This window comes from Phocoena phocoena, chromosome 9, assembly GCF_963924675.1.
Source record: "Phocoena phocoena chromosome 9, mPhoPho1.1, whole genome shotgun sequence".
Classification (NCBI taxonomy): domain Eukaryota; kingdom Metazoa; phylum Chordata; class Mammalia; order Artiodactyla; family Phocoenidae; genus Phocoena; species Phocoena phocoena.
Genome location: NC_089227.1, coordinates 78,332,925 through 78,348,558, shown reverse-complemented (window position 1 = coordinate 78,348,558; position 15,634 = coordinate 78,332,925). Strand labels below are relative to the sequence as shown.

General features: G+C 37.4%; 1 protein-coding gene across 1 annotated transcript in view; it reads left to right on the top strand.

Annotated features, from left to right (window-relative positions):
* The window catches only part of LOC136127936 (testis-specific Y-encoded protein 1-like), a 40,280-nt gene extending 26,601 nt beyond the window's left edge, over positions 1–13,679 (top strand). The window contains 2 exon segments of the mRNA XM_065883573.1: positions 12,839–13,102; positions 13,104–13,679. Of these exon segments, the coding sequence (XP_065739645.1) occupies positions 12,839–13,102; positions 13,104–13,679 (840 nt within the window).
* Positions 13,680–15,634: the final 1,955 nt, after the last annotated feature.

Here is a 15,634-nt window from a genome sequence, read left to right as displayed (position 1 = left end):
CTCTGTGCTCCCCTAGGGCTCTCTTCATACCTCTATTGACATTGCATTTACCAGTTTTCTTTTATTTAATTTTTTATATAGCTGTCTCCTTCACTAATCTGTGCTCTCTTTGACAGTAGACTCCCAACCTTATGAATTTTGGACCCCAATGCCTGCCACAAAAGCTGCCACAGGTGCAATCAATATGTTTCTTGTACCCCTGATTACATTTATGTCTTCTAAGGAATGTACCTAGTTTCTGTCATTCTACTTAAAGGTTAGAGACAGTTACCTTTCACCTCCTCTGTAAATTGCAACTATTTGCAGTTCATCGTGGCTAGGAGACTGTGTTCTGGAGTAGACTATTTACATTCAAAATCCAGCTCAGCTGTTTACTAGCTGAACAACCTTGAAGAAGTTACTTAACATCTCCAAGTCTCAATTTCTGCAGCTGCAATGTTGATATAATAAGAGAAACTACTTCATGGGGGTTTGTACAAATTCAGTGAGAAAATTTATATCAAGGTCTTAGTGAAATGCTGGCTTATAACACACATTTTCACCTTTATGTAGATGGATATGCTTCTGGGTGTAACTTCAGCTGTTATTATTATTGTTGTTATTATTAGCTCCTCAAATTTTTTACTTCCAGTGTGATTAGATATTACATTTCCAATAATAAGGGAATTTTGTTATGGGAAGGAAGGCTATGGACTTGTTAGCTTTGGAAAAATTCCAGGTCATTTTACAGCTGAAAATTAACAGTATCAACAAGAAGCATTCATGCCAGGATTGTACTTTTATTGTTCACAGGCTGTCTGTTTGCAGGAAAGCAAGTTTTATATTTCCAGTCAGTCTTCAACCCATCATTTGAATTCCCTGGTGTCTATTTTCAGGGTATTAGCAAGTGGTTATATGATTACACAAACTCTAAAATTCAAATAAAGAGTTGGCAGTGATAGGGAAAAAACGTTAATAGTATTTTGCTGTATATTCAAAATACTGCAAACTTCCCCATATTTCCATGCATGATATATCATTGTGGATAGATCAGGATTGTGAAAGATTTAGAAAATTGATCTTTAACAAAAAATGCTGATTATTTAGTATTGTCCCACTAACTTTAATTTTTTCTTCCCTGTTCCAGCTCTTGAAAATTTGTGAGTGTGATGGAGATATGTGTAGGTGTATGTTTGCCAGAGGAAAATGTATTTATATAAATGGCAATGCTTCTAGGTAAAAAGATAATCCCCAGATATGCAGATCCCATTAGAATTCCAAAGAATCTCACTTGACTATGTTTATAGCTCTTTAGCATTAGCCCTCTGAAATCAGGTTGAAAAAATTAAATTAGTTGGAACTTATAGAGACTGTCCTGTTAAAAAAAAAGTTTAGCTGGGACTTTTGGTTGGACTACAGAAAAATTAGGTTTACTTTAGAAATGGACCCATAAACTCTTCTTTGTAAATGTCATATTTAGGAAAGAAAAAGCAAATGTAAGATCAACTTGCAGATTCAAGTGTGTCAATTGTGAGGGGATAGCAACTAAAAACCAGCAACTGTCTCCTCAGAGATGCACTAAATTAGGTCTGAATTTCATCAGCTTTGGTAGGCACTTAATACTGTACCCTGACTTGGGAGTACTTTCCCTGAATTCTGGAGACTGCATATGAAATATTTAATTCATTTTTTGTGTGTGTGAGTACTTCCAATTGCTTTAATGGGAGTGCATGTACTACCGCTAGTATTTTATTTTTACACTCGAAAATTCTCACTCCTCCCCCAAATTAACACTTTTGTGTGATTAGCATTGCCTAAAATAATAGATCTTTTTTCAACATGGGAAGAAGAGGGGGATAAGGAGAGAGAGGGAAAGAAGAAGGGAAAGCAACATCCGTCTGTTCAGCTAAAAGTGGGGAGTAGAGATGAGGCAGGAGGAAGAATTCATAGACTCAGAAAGTAGGAGAGAAAAAATTTTATATTTGATTCTGTGACCCTCCATCTTCTGTGATGTTGATTTTTTAAGTACGAAAGAATTTTTTTCAAGTGTTCAGCAGTATTACTTTCTTTCTATTTTGCAATAAATTATCTGCTAATAAAATGTTAATTCTCTATAGGTCATTTCATCCCATGCCTTTTGGAAAACTTTTATTTTTAAAATCAACTTTATGGAGATATAATTTGCAAACAATGAACTACCTACTAACTATAAAATTTTTGAGTTTTGACATATATATATATATATATATATATATATATATATATATATATATATATATACCTGAGAAACTACTGCTACAAATCAATATATGTATTGCTTTCATAACCCTCCAAATATTCCCCATGGCCCCATACAATTCATTTCTCTCTCTGCTCCTGGCTCCAGGCAACCATTGATCTGTCTTTTGTACTGATAGATTAGTTTGCAATTTCTAAAATTTTAATGAAATAGAATGATGTGTACTTTTTGTGTCTGGCTTCTTTCACTCATCATTTTTGAGGTTGATCCATGTTGCATGTATCAGTAGTTCATTCCTTTTTATTACTGAGCAGTATTCAATTATATCAATTTACCACTTTTTAAAAAATCCATTCACCTGCTGATGAACATTTGGATAGCTTCCAGGTTTTAACTTTGTGAATAATGCTGATCTGAGCATTCATATACAAATCTTTGGGTGGACATAGCTTCTCATTCTTCTAGGGTAACAAAATACTTAGGAGTGGAATTGCTGGGTCATATGGTAATTATGTCTAACTGTATTAGAAACTGTCAAATAATTTTTCAAAGTGGTTACACCATTTTACATTCCAATGAAGTGTAAGCTCCATGAGTTCTACATCCTCACCAAGCACTGGTATTGTTAGTCTTTTTAACTTTAATTCAAATGGGTATATAATACTATCTCACTGGGGTTTTAATCTGCATTTTCCTTAATGGCTAATGATGTAGAGCATCTTTTCATGTGCTCACTTGCCATTTGTATATCTTCTTCTGTGAAGTATCTGTTCACATCTCTTGCCTATCTTTATGTTGGGTTATTTGACTTCTTATTTTAATGAGTTGTACAAGTTCATTATATACTCTGGGAACAAGTCCTTTGCCAGATATGTGTGTTTTTGCAAATTTTTTCTCCAATCTGAAGCTTGCCTTCTCACTTTCTTAATAGTGTCTTTTTATGGAAAAAAATGGTTTTAATTTTAGTAAAAACCTATTTATCATTTTTTTCTTTTATGATTTACTTTTTTTTTTGCATCTAATCTAAGAAATCTTTGCATAACCCAAGGTCAAAAAGATTTTCTCCTATTTTTCCTTCTAGAGATTTTATAGATTTAGCTTCTCTCTTAGGTCTACCATCAATGTGAGTTAATGTCTGTGTATGACATGAGATGATGGTTGATATTTATTTTTTGTGTGGGTATCCAGTTATTCTAGCACCATTTGTTGAAAAGATTATTTTTGTGCTACCTTTCCTATTCTGTCCAATGCTGATTTTCTAGTACTAGCCAAAGCTCATTTTTAAAGTATTCAGCAATATTATTTTATACCCATTTTATAATAAGTATCATTATCTGCTAGTAAATGGTTGATACTCCATAAGGCATTTATCCTTTGTCTTTTGGGAATCTTTTTTTCAAAAATCAACTTTACTGAGGTATAGTTTACAAACAGCAGACTGTATCTTTTAGTGAATATCACTTTTGAAAGTGGGTCAGAAGTGAAATCAATGATCTTTTGCTAGGTTCCATTGCTGGCTTCTCCCCAATTTTATCTAGTGAAAATTATGGATCATTTACCTGTGTCATGCACTGTGTTAGGAAAGAGACAAGAATAAGAAACCATTTTCTAGAAGATTTCATTTTGGGAACTAGGAATAAAAGCATGTCACATAGGATCCAGTCACTGCTCTAATAAAGGTTAAGAAAAAAATATTGACAATCCCAGAGGAAAGAGGAAAGAGTTACAGAAAACTTCACAGAGGTGGCATAGCTTGAATTAGGTTATCTTTATTATAATTCCTTTCGCGTTCTTTTGAAAAAGAAACATTCATCACAGAAAATTTAGAAAATATTTACCTCATTAATCTGGATTTTGGATGTTAGCAATCTCATCTGGATCCGAAAGCTCAGTGATGAGGTGTGCCTTAAATAAAGAAGGGAAACCTGTATAGAGATCTTCCCTCTAGAGTATTCATTTATGAATACTCTATGGTTTATGGTTACTAAAGCTAGCTGCACCTAAGTGCAAACTATTTGCCTTGGGCTAAACAAATGTGCTTCCTTGAAGAAAAGGAATGGATACGAGAGGAAATGGGATAGCTGTAAGAGGCCTGGAGGTGGGATTCCATTAAATGAAAAGAGCCATATAGAAATAGCAGTGTCTATGTTTCCTAGCACTCACCCTTTGCTAAGCATCCTAAGTGCTTTATTGAATTCTCACAGCAACCTTAGGAAAGATTTACAAAGAGAGAAATTAAGGCAAGAAATGTTAAGGTCTCCGTGGTAGATTACTGTTCAAAAATATTCACCCTCCCTTACTATCACTTCCCCATCCCACTGATCCTTGGTTTGGTCATGTGACTGGCTTTGGGCTCATGGTGGACAGAGTGTACTTCCTTGTCTCCTTACTTAGACTTTGGGCCTGGCCATGTGATTCTCTTTAGCCAATTGGATGCTAACAAATATAACACAAGCAGAGGCTTGAAATATGCATGTGTGGAGGGCTTCTCCTCTTATGCCTCTGCCATCACTATGAGATGAACATGCCCTAGGATAGCCTACTGGTCCAAAGAGGATGAAAGACAGGTGGAATGGACTTGGAACCAACCTGTAATTTGGAGCACAGCCCAGCCTGGATCAGGCAACCCACAGATGGTGAGAGAGAATAGTTGATTGTTGATTATTCCACTGAGTTTTATGGTGGTTTGTTATTCAGCCACCTAATTAAGTGGCAGAAAGAATTTGAACACTGACAATATGGGTACAGAGTCTGTATCATACTGCTACTTGTACAGGAAATAATGAGTTCTTTTCAAATGTCTAGGTAAAGATAATCAGTTGGAGGATGAAGCAAAGGTCTATAACTCAGGAGAAAGTAATGGGTTTGGAATTAAGAGAATATTTCATCAATTAAAGAACTAAACCTTGACAAATTGTTTAATCTCTCTGTACTTTCCTTAAAAGACTATTGTGAAAAATAAAGTACTAGCTGTCAAAGCTCTTTAAAATGTTGAGAGTGTTATGGAAATTCTAGTTTTTCCTTTAAGTCTATTTTGTTTCCTGCTGTATCTCAGTGCCTGGTGTGTCATAGGTGCTAAGTACACGTTTGTTAAAATAAATTGAAGTGAATTATTTTCAAACAGTATTCTTAGTTCATAAATAACAAAAGCACAAAGCATATTTATCATTAGGAAAGTAATTAATTTCTATTCTTGACAAGAGTAGGAAAAAATGTCAAGGAAGTTCCTTCCTCTTACAGCAGTAGACTGATATGGAATATACGGAGGATGTTCGTTTCTTATCTCTACTACCCAACTAATGGTACCAGACTGATGTTCTGCAAATCCTAACACTAATGAGAATGTTGCTGCAGTCTTCTAACAGGATACTTTCTGCCCCAAAGAGTGTTTCGTTAGTGGGAAAATATTTGAATTTAATATTTGTTCTGCAGTTTAAAAAATTAAGTTTTATTTATAAAATACAGATAATTCAGAAAACAACCAAATGAGCTTGTGAATTCCAAAGTTAGGTCACTATGATAGGAAGAAAATGTTCATTTGTCCTTTTTCCTTCTCTGTTTACCATAAAGCAAGATATAGCCAAATAAGATGTCTCCCTTTTAATACATATTGCATTTAATTCATTTAGGATTCTGGTCAAGGTTATGGTTAGTTTGGGGGCAAGTTTGTTCCTCACATCAAATCACGGAGACATTAAAGGATTAGAGGTGTTGTATAGGTTGTTCTACTTTTTATTATAACACAGGTTGCCTTTTTATCCCAAAACTTCTCCCATGATAACCTGAAAAAAATTTTGGTGGTGTCGATAAGGGTTACATCAGCTCTAAACTTTCCTGTTAAAATATTAAATGGGAACATTTGAACCAGTATTGCATCACCAATGTGAAACTAACAGTCTGGAAGCAGTAAATTTTACTTAAGTATATTTCATTGTAGTGAGTGCTTCATCCTGTGACAGATATTCTCCAGTGAAGATTTTGGGTGGAGACTTTCTGTCCCTGCTAAAATCCTTTAATAGCTACTCCTAATCCTGAACCAGTTCTGGCCTCCTGTTCACATGTGTTAGGAATGTAATTACATCTATCAGTGTCATTGTTATATTAAGAGTTATAGACTAACCCTAGTACTGAAAGAAAGGAGGGAAAAGTCCAATCTTCTCATTATTTTTGCTGCAGATTTTCATCATAATGATTTCTTTGTTTTATTTATTGTAAACCCATTGTATCTGTGCAAAGACCATATGTTTGCAATTCTTGACTTGGAAATGCCAGAAGATAAAAGGAGGGAAATAAACATCAGAAATACAAATATAACTGATATCCTAGATTCCTTGACAGGATCCAGGGTATTAAAGCTGGTTTTACCCTACTCACAAAACTTTATCTAATTTTATCGTCCCCACACTCCAGATGAAATAGAAATTAAATGGGAAGAATTTAGCGCTCTAGTAGGGACTTAAATCTTTTAAAAGAGACAAAAGGGATTGAAATGCTCAAGATTTCATGGTTATAAGAATGATACCAAGACAAAAATGTTATTTTTGAAATGTAAAATTCAAAAAAAAAATTCAATTAAAAGAATTTCTTAAGCCCAGTGTTGAACAAACTCCAAAATTTGGGAGACCTTCTTAACATCTTCCTCTCATTTTTGCCTAATATCTATTTGTTCAAGTTATTTCATTTGTACCTCCTATATTTCTTTCCAGTCACTTTCTTTCTGACATTTCCATCGCCCTCAACTATCTTGCCATTTTCTAATCTCAACCTGGCTGATTTTTATTGTAAAAAATAAAATATATGACTATAACTCTGGTGCCTAACACCCATCATTGCTCTTAGGATAAAGGCCAACACCTTTAGGATGGTCTACAGAGCTCTTTTCTGTCTGGCTTCAGTTCTCTCCATTCTGGCCACCTTGGCCTTCTTTCCAGGCTTTAGAACAAACCAAATTCCTTCTTGCCTCAGGGTCTTCCAATATGTTCCTCCTTCTGCCTGAAATACTATATAATAAATATATATATTTATTACCTATAAATATATAAAGTATTTCTTTTTGAAATTATCAAACATTCATATTAATAATACGTGTCTAATCATATTTCATCTATGGCACCACCCACCTTACCTCCACCCCAGATAACTTTGAAGCAAATCCCAGGCATGTAACGAAAGACTCTTTCTAACTCACACTTATCCTCAAGGTCTCTGCTCAAGGGCCACCTGTTTCCCCCATCCCTCTGCCATCTAGGTCATACTGCCTGGTCATATGGTCTCATTGTACCCAGCGCTTCTACTTTAAGAAATCATTTCAGTATGTAATTATATATTTATGTGTATGGTTTTTGCATTAGTGTCTATCTTCATCCTATACTTCATGTCCCATGAGGGAGAAATGGTGTCTTTTTTGCTCATCATTCTACCTCCTCTTCTTATCAGACTGCCTAGCTCAGAGTGAATTCTTAATAAATATCCATTAATTAAGCTGTGGGGATTTTCATAATAGAACCCTGCCCATTGCTGCCTTCTTAGCATACTTCATGGTCTTTTAATATCAAAAGATTTCCTGCATATAGCCCCTGCCCTGTGGTACCTTTAGTCTCTCCAAATAGAGACTTCTTTCCTCTCTTTGATTTCTTCTGAAGTACTTGATCAGGTACTATTTTACCAACAGGTGCAGTTGGTCCTATTTTCAAAATGAATGTGCAGGCAAAACTTATAATTAATATTTATCTTTTCAATCTTTTTAATAATCATTAGCTATTTCTTTTACATCATAATACTATTTTCTCCCCACTAAATACAAAACAACATTGTCATAGAAAGCAGTCTGTGGGAAGGTGCCATCAACATAAACGTTTATTATGTATCATATAACTAACACTACGGTCAAGTGAATGGAAAAATATTTCATTGAAAGGCTGATAGATTATCTTAATGAAAATGGTTTTCAACAGCATTACTTGATTTTAGTTTCTTAATTTTAAATCACACAGATTTAAGTTTTGCTGTCTTTTATTTATATAAACCCCAATATTATTTAGAGTTTCTATTTCAGTATGAGAAAAATATATATATTAAGAAAAATTAAGAAAGTTAAATTCTGGGAAATTTTTGAGAAGGTGAAAATGTCCCCACAAATCTGGTATCACATATTTCTTAGAGTTATTTTATAACTTTTTAAGATAGCAGTATATTTTGATATTTTGTTGACAGAAAATTTTAGCCTAAATGTATAAGTTCTTAATAACTGGTCACTAGGTTTTGCTATTTTGCAATATAATGTTATATAGGATTCTGTTTATCACTACTTCATAATGACTACTAATCTAGTCAAAGTTTTCAGCAAAATTACAGCATCAGCTTGGATTGAGAGATGTAATGATTGGGACGTTCCTGGTGGCACAGTGGTTAAGACTCTGTGCTCCCAGTGCAAGGGGCCCAGGCTTGATCCCTGGTCATGGAACTAGATCCCACATGCATGCCACAACTAAGAGTTCACATACCACAACTAAGGAGCCGGCAAGTTGCATCTAAGGAGCCCGTAAGCTGCAACTAAGGAGCCCATGAACCTCAACTAAGACCCGGCACAACCAAATAAATAAATATTTAAAAAGAGAGAGATGTAATGATGGTGTAATTCAGAAGATGACACTGTTCAAAGGAAGAGAAAATTATGAGCCATTGCTAGGAAAGCAAATCTATAAAATTAAATATGTCCCCAAATCATAGCAGTAAATTTTTTTTTTTTTTTTTTTGCGGTACACGGGCCTCTCACTGTTGTGGCCTCTCCTGTTGTGGAGCTCAGGCTCCAGACGCGCAGGCTCAGCGGCCATGGCTCACGGGCCCAGCCGCTCCGCGGCATGTGGGATCTTCCCAGACCGGGGCACGAACCCGTGTCCCCTGCATCAGCAGGCGGACTCTCAACCACTGTGTCACCAGGGAAGCCCAGCAGTAAATTTTTTATTTGAGATTTTCATGTGGTTATGTGATGAGGACTTGGTTCTTGTCTTGGACACACCCATATGTTGGTATTATCAACCTTCATGATTCCAAATATTTCCTTTCATGAACACATTTTCCCTTGTCGCCTTGTCACCTCCACTGCAATGGCTTCTATTCCTTTGGCATAAGAATGTTCATCTTAAAAATAAAAGATCCTGGGCTTCCCTGGTGGTGCAGTGGTTGAGAGTCCGCCTGCCGATGCAGGGGACATGGGTTCGTGCCCCAGTCCGGGAAGATCCCACATGCCGCAGAGCGGCTAGGCCCGTGAACCATGGCCGCTGGGCCCGCGCGTCCGGAGCCTGTGCTCCACAATGGGAGAGACCACAGCAGTGAGAGGCCCGCGTACAGCAAAAAAAATAAATAAATAAAAAAAAATAAAAGATCCTATAACCAATTTTAAGCACTCTATTAAATCTGTTTGTAAGTGATAATAAAATGGGATATGAAATATTACTTCTCCTAACTGTATCTCCCTGAATCAGAAATAAATTATATAATTAGCATGTCTTAAATTACTTTTCCCTCACTAGGTAAATAAACTTACTAGAGAAAATTATTGAGTTAATTCCTCTACAGTTCTTTAGCATTTGAAAGGAAGTGCTTACATGCAATGTCATTTCTTTTTTTTTTTTTTTTTTTTTTTTTTTTTTTTTATTTTTGCGGTACGCGGGCCTCTCACTGTTGCGGCCTCTCCCATTGTGGAGCACAGGCTCCGGATGCGCAGGCTCAGCGACCACGGCTCACGGGCCCAGCCACTCCGCGGCATGTGGGATCCTCCTGGACCGGGGCACAAACCCGTGTCCCCTGCATTGGCAGGCGGACTCTCAACCACTGCGCCACCAGGGAAGCCCAGCAATGTCATTTCTAATTTCCATCAAATTGGATGTTTCAAAGGACTTTTAAAGACTATTATTGACCTTGGTAGAAATGGATACTGTATATAATTCAACGGCTTCATTTGTCTTATGTGGTATGTGCAAAGTGGCTATTATTCAGAAAATGTCAGTTGAAATGAGAATTTCAATTATTTTTTTCACCTATAGTTGGCAACTAAATCTGGGGCAAAGATGCTTTAATAATCTGTGATATATGAAAAATAAGTTATGCAAAGATTCTGATTATACTTATACTGACATCTTTACAGAATAAGACTTTTTAGAGATTAAACTCTAACCTAGTCTTTTAACCACATGTGTAATAGATATATTTTAGCATTCAAGTATCTGACCAAATTAAATTAAAGATACAGCACCATCTTATGGATATTTCTATATCTGTAAAATTTATAAATATAAAAATCTTTTTGAGTTTGGGAATAGAAAAGCTTTATCAGTAAAAAAAAATGTAGGAGGAGAATATTTTACTGTAACAAGGAAAAATGTTGCAATATTGAATAACTTGAATGTGTATGTGTGCATGCATGTATGAATGTGTGTGTTTGTGATGGCAAGGTAAATAAAGAGATTTGTAATTCTTTTTTCCCTTCAAAATTAAGAATTTGAAGAAGACAAACAACAGTTATTACAATACAAATTCATAACTTTGTGAAATAAGACATGTAGCTCAGAATACTGTCAGTCTCTAAATGACTCTGGGACATCACCGATTATCACCTTGCAAAGAAGTGTTCTTATAAGACATGAACCACACTTTATAGAGAGTGATGAGAAATTTAGGTATGATAATAAACCTATTTAACTCTCTGCTGATACTATAGAACTGGTAATCAAGTCTCCTTATATTTATCTAGAATTTAAATGTTTTCATAAGTGATTTATGCCCATTATTTTGTTCTGATTTTAGATACAGATTTTTTTTTTTTCCTGCGGTACGCGGGCCTCTCACTGTTGCGGCCTCTTTCATTGCGGAGCACAGGCTCCATACGCGCAGGCTCAGCGGCCATGGCTCACGGGCCCAGCCGCTCCACAGCATGTGGGATCTTCCCGGACCAGGGCACGAACCCGTTTCCCCTGCATCAGCAGGCAGACTCTCAACCACTGCGCCACCAGGGAAGCCCAGATACAGATATTTTTGAATAAACACTTCTTAATAATCCTTCTTATTATTTTAATATAAAACACATAGGCAATTTAAGGAGATTATAGAAAAATTGATGAACAAAACTCCACAATTAATTATTAAGGTGTAGTTACATGGGTATGGTTCATATCCTTCATGCTTAGCTCACTTTAGTTATCATATATAGACCTGAGGCTCTACATGATTTACCCAGTTTATATGGTGTAACATTATCCCACTTCTAACCAAAGCACAGATTCAGTAGTTCTTAACTTTTTACGGTCTTGAACTCCATGATAAAAGCTTTGGAACCTCTCTTTTTAAAAAAGTCCATAGATACAATACATTTTGCACATAATTTTAGGGGCTTCTGGACTCCCTGGAGCTCATCCATGCTCTATGATTTTAAATAGTATTCTCCTTATTTTAACATTTATTTCCATAGGATGTGATATTGACAAGTAAAAGCCAGGAGCTTTATCACAAAAATGCAAGGTCTTCTTGTGGTAAAAGCAATCCATAATTTTTACACACACACACACACACACACACACTCCTATTTGGCTTTAACTCATGTTCTTCCACAACTAAATTATATTAAAAGACCAGTGTAAATAAAGAGGTTACTAGTTTATTTTTATACAGATTTTATTTTCATGTTATTTACAGTGAGATGTGAAAATATGACATTGACTACAAACAATATAGAATTTTTGGCTTTATCTTCACAGAATACTACAGGTTCTAATAATGTCCTATTATGAATAGTTTTCTATATCATGTAGACGACTCTAAATTTCTAAATTTTGTTTCAAATGTAAACTTGTAACTGATTTAATAAAATTAAGTTATTCCTGGATGTCCATATTAATAGAAAAAATACAACATAAAGTTGAAAAATTCTAAGCATACCATATACATATTTTTATGTTTACTTCTGAGATGTGGATAGGTATTTTATAGCTTAATAAGAAATCCAGGGAAATTTTTTTTTTTTCCCCCCAGGGAAATTTAATAGATTTATAATAGTAGCATTATGTTTAAATGCAGATCCAAGACACTATATTAGATGTTAACTTAATTTTTCGTGTTATCAAATGCAGAATTATCATAATGTAAAAATTATTTTATTGATACTCTAGAACACTCTCGCTAATTTAATAAAATGCTTTAAGTTGTAAAAGCAGATTCCATAAAAATTCATGAAAAATTTAGATATCTGATCATTTAAAACGGTAATGAAAATATTTCCACCACGTATACCTTTAACTGTAATACGATCCATGGGATGGATATATCTGCTGTACGTAGTGTAATACTTACTTTGTCCTTAAATTGGGAGGAAAGTAAAACGATGAATTAGCCCTGCCCCAATCGGCACCCTGCCCCCACCCCGAAGTCTGAGGAGGCGAAGAGGGGCTCTAGTCGCTGGGCTACTCTGCGGACCACGTGCTGTGCTCCCACCTCCCGCTCCTTCGCAGCCGTCCCAGCTCAGGGCCAGGGCCACGTGGCGCCGCCCGGGGACCCCGGGTCATCCTGCGTGTGGGAGGGGGTCCTCAGGAAGCAGGGGCCTGCGGGTCCCCAGATGCGGTGGGGTAGGTGGGTGCCGTGCGGGCACTAGCTGGTGGGTCGGGCGAGGAGGCCACCATTTTCAGGGTGAGGGTCGTGCGGCAAGGCACGGCCCTGGAGGAGGGAGAGGTGGCGGGGATCGGGGAGGAGTTGGGGCTGTTGGTGGAAGACATCATGCAGGGGGTGGAGGCGGGGGCGGAGGAATAGCAGGAGGAGGTGCAGGTGGAGGAGCCCCAGGAGCAGGGGCAGGAAGACCCAGGGCCGGGACCCGGGACGCATGACCGCCCGGCCCCTGGTGGAGGCGCTGGCGGCCCTGTAGTTAGAGCTGAGCCCTCTGAATGCCCAAGCCAGCAGGGCCTACACTTGGCTCAAGCGCATGATGGGTCAGACGCGGAAGCCTCACTTGGATGGAAGAAGGGCCATCATCTGGGGCATCCCTGGCTTCTGGGCCAGAGCCATCATGAACCAACCCCAGATGTCGGCCATGATCAGTGATCAAGATGAAGACATGCTTAGCTACATGATCAGTTTGGAGGTGCAGGAACTGGGCCATCCCAGGCACCGCTGCAAGTTGATATTTTTCTTTCGGAACAACTCCTACTTCTGGAACGACGTGATCATTAAGGAATATCATCTTAGCATCGCTGGATATAGGGCGTCTCGTTCCGCTCCAGTTCAGTGGTTCTGGGATTATGAACAAGGTGCCCCCAGCCGCAGGCAGGACACCACCAGCCTTAACTTCCTCAACTGGTTGTGTGACCACAACTGCCCAGGGTCTAACAGGATTGCTGAGATCATCGGTGAGGGCCTGTGGCCCAATCCCCTGCACTACTACCCCAGGGAGGAAGGCCCCACCGGGACAGACCCATAGATGAAGGCTCTGGGGGAGCCTCAGAGTTTGGCCAAATAGCACAAGAGGCAGGAAGCGTCTACAGATGTCGGGGACGGGTGGATGTATCTACCTACGCAGTTCTGGTGCCCAGGGGAGAAACGAGGAAAGGATGGCCAGTGAAGGTTCCAGAGGCCACGGCCCCACGTGCCGGTAATGACGCCCAGAGAGACATAAACAAGTTAACAAGTGAAAAAAAAAAAAAAGAATTAGTGATGCAATGGTAAAATTAGAGACCTAACATTGAAAACTAGGGATTCTCAAAATATGGTCCTCAAACCCCTGGTTGGGGGTGTTCTCTGAGACCCTATCAGGGAGATCTGTGAGGTTGAAACTATTTTTATAGGAATACTAAGATCTCTTCTTTGTCTTTTTCACTCTGTTGATATTGCATAGATGGTACAGTAACAATGGTGGATTCATGCTGGAGCTTTAGCATGAATCAAGGCAGTGGCACCAAAATCACTTAATAATCATTGTGCTCACAGGCACACACACAGAAAAAAATAAGCCAGATTCACTTATGAATATTTCTGATTAAGCAGTAAAAGATATTTTTAAAAATCTCAACCCTTGGGTACACATTTAAAAAATAATGTGGGGCTTCCCTGGTGGCGCAGTGGTTGAGAGTCCGCCTGCTAATGCAGGGGACACGGGTTCGTGCCCCGGTCTGGGAAGATCCCACATGCCGCGGAGCGGCTGGGCCCGTGAGCCATGGCCGCTGAGCCTGCGCGTCCGGAGCCTGTGCTCCGCAACGGGAGAGGCCACAACAGTGAGAGGCCCCGCATACCGCAAAAAAAAAAAAAAATAATGTGAAGTGAAATGGGAAGTATACATAAAACACTTCTGCTGCATAACGAAGTACAATGATTGTCTGGAGGACTGAGTTGCAAGCTGAACTATCTGCTTTTTCATAGAACACCATTTTTACCTGAGAGAGCAACTTGACAAATTATAGTTACTCAGATATTTGGCAGACATTTTCTCAAATGTGAGTGAAGTGAGCTTGTCACTTTAAGGAAAACAACTGACAGTTTTGTTGTGCCAGTGATAAATTCAAGCTTCCAGGTGAAAATTAGAATTTTGTAAAACGTTATCTGCCAAAGTAAACGATAGTTTTCCAGTACTTAATGACTTTTTTGATGAAATTATTGACAAATGTAATTTGTTGGATACTATATAATAAAATAAAATGTGTCAACTTTTGGACAATCTACATTACCCGATGAACCAGTGTTTTCCAAATGACCAATGAATGACATTATGAAATCATGCATCAGTAAAAGATCCATTCAAAGTTCAAGACAGACTAATGGATTTTTAAAAATCACAGAGTAAGAAAAATTTACTGATGTGTTTATAGATTCCACATTGCAACTAACCTTAAAGAAACTACCACTCATTGAGTTTTGGTTTAATATCAAAGAAGAATATCCATAATTATGTGAAAGGCTATTAAAATACTTCCTTTTTCAACCACATATCTATATAAGGTTGGATTTTCTTCATCTGTTTCAAACTAAACAATGTATTGCAACAGACTGAAGTAGAAGCAGATATGAGAATGTAGAAGCACGTGAATTCTACTAAGCCAGACATTAAAGAGATTTGTATAGTGTAAAATAGTACAACTCTTCCCACTCAACTTTTTCTTTTGGAAATACAGTGTTTTTTTCATAAACATATACAACATGTTATATAATAGGTTATTATTAAAAGAATAGTCATTTCTAAATTTCCTTAGTTTTATCTTTCTAATATTAGAAATACTAATAAATATAACCCACATAACCAAGAGAACTTTGGGGTCCTTACTAAGTTTTAAGAGGGTAAATAGGCCCTGAGAACAAGTGTGTTAATCACTGTTACAGACCAGGGTAATAGTAAATAATTAATAAAGACATATCTTCATTTTCCCCACTTAGTATCATTTGACT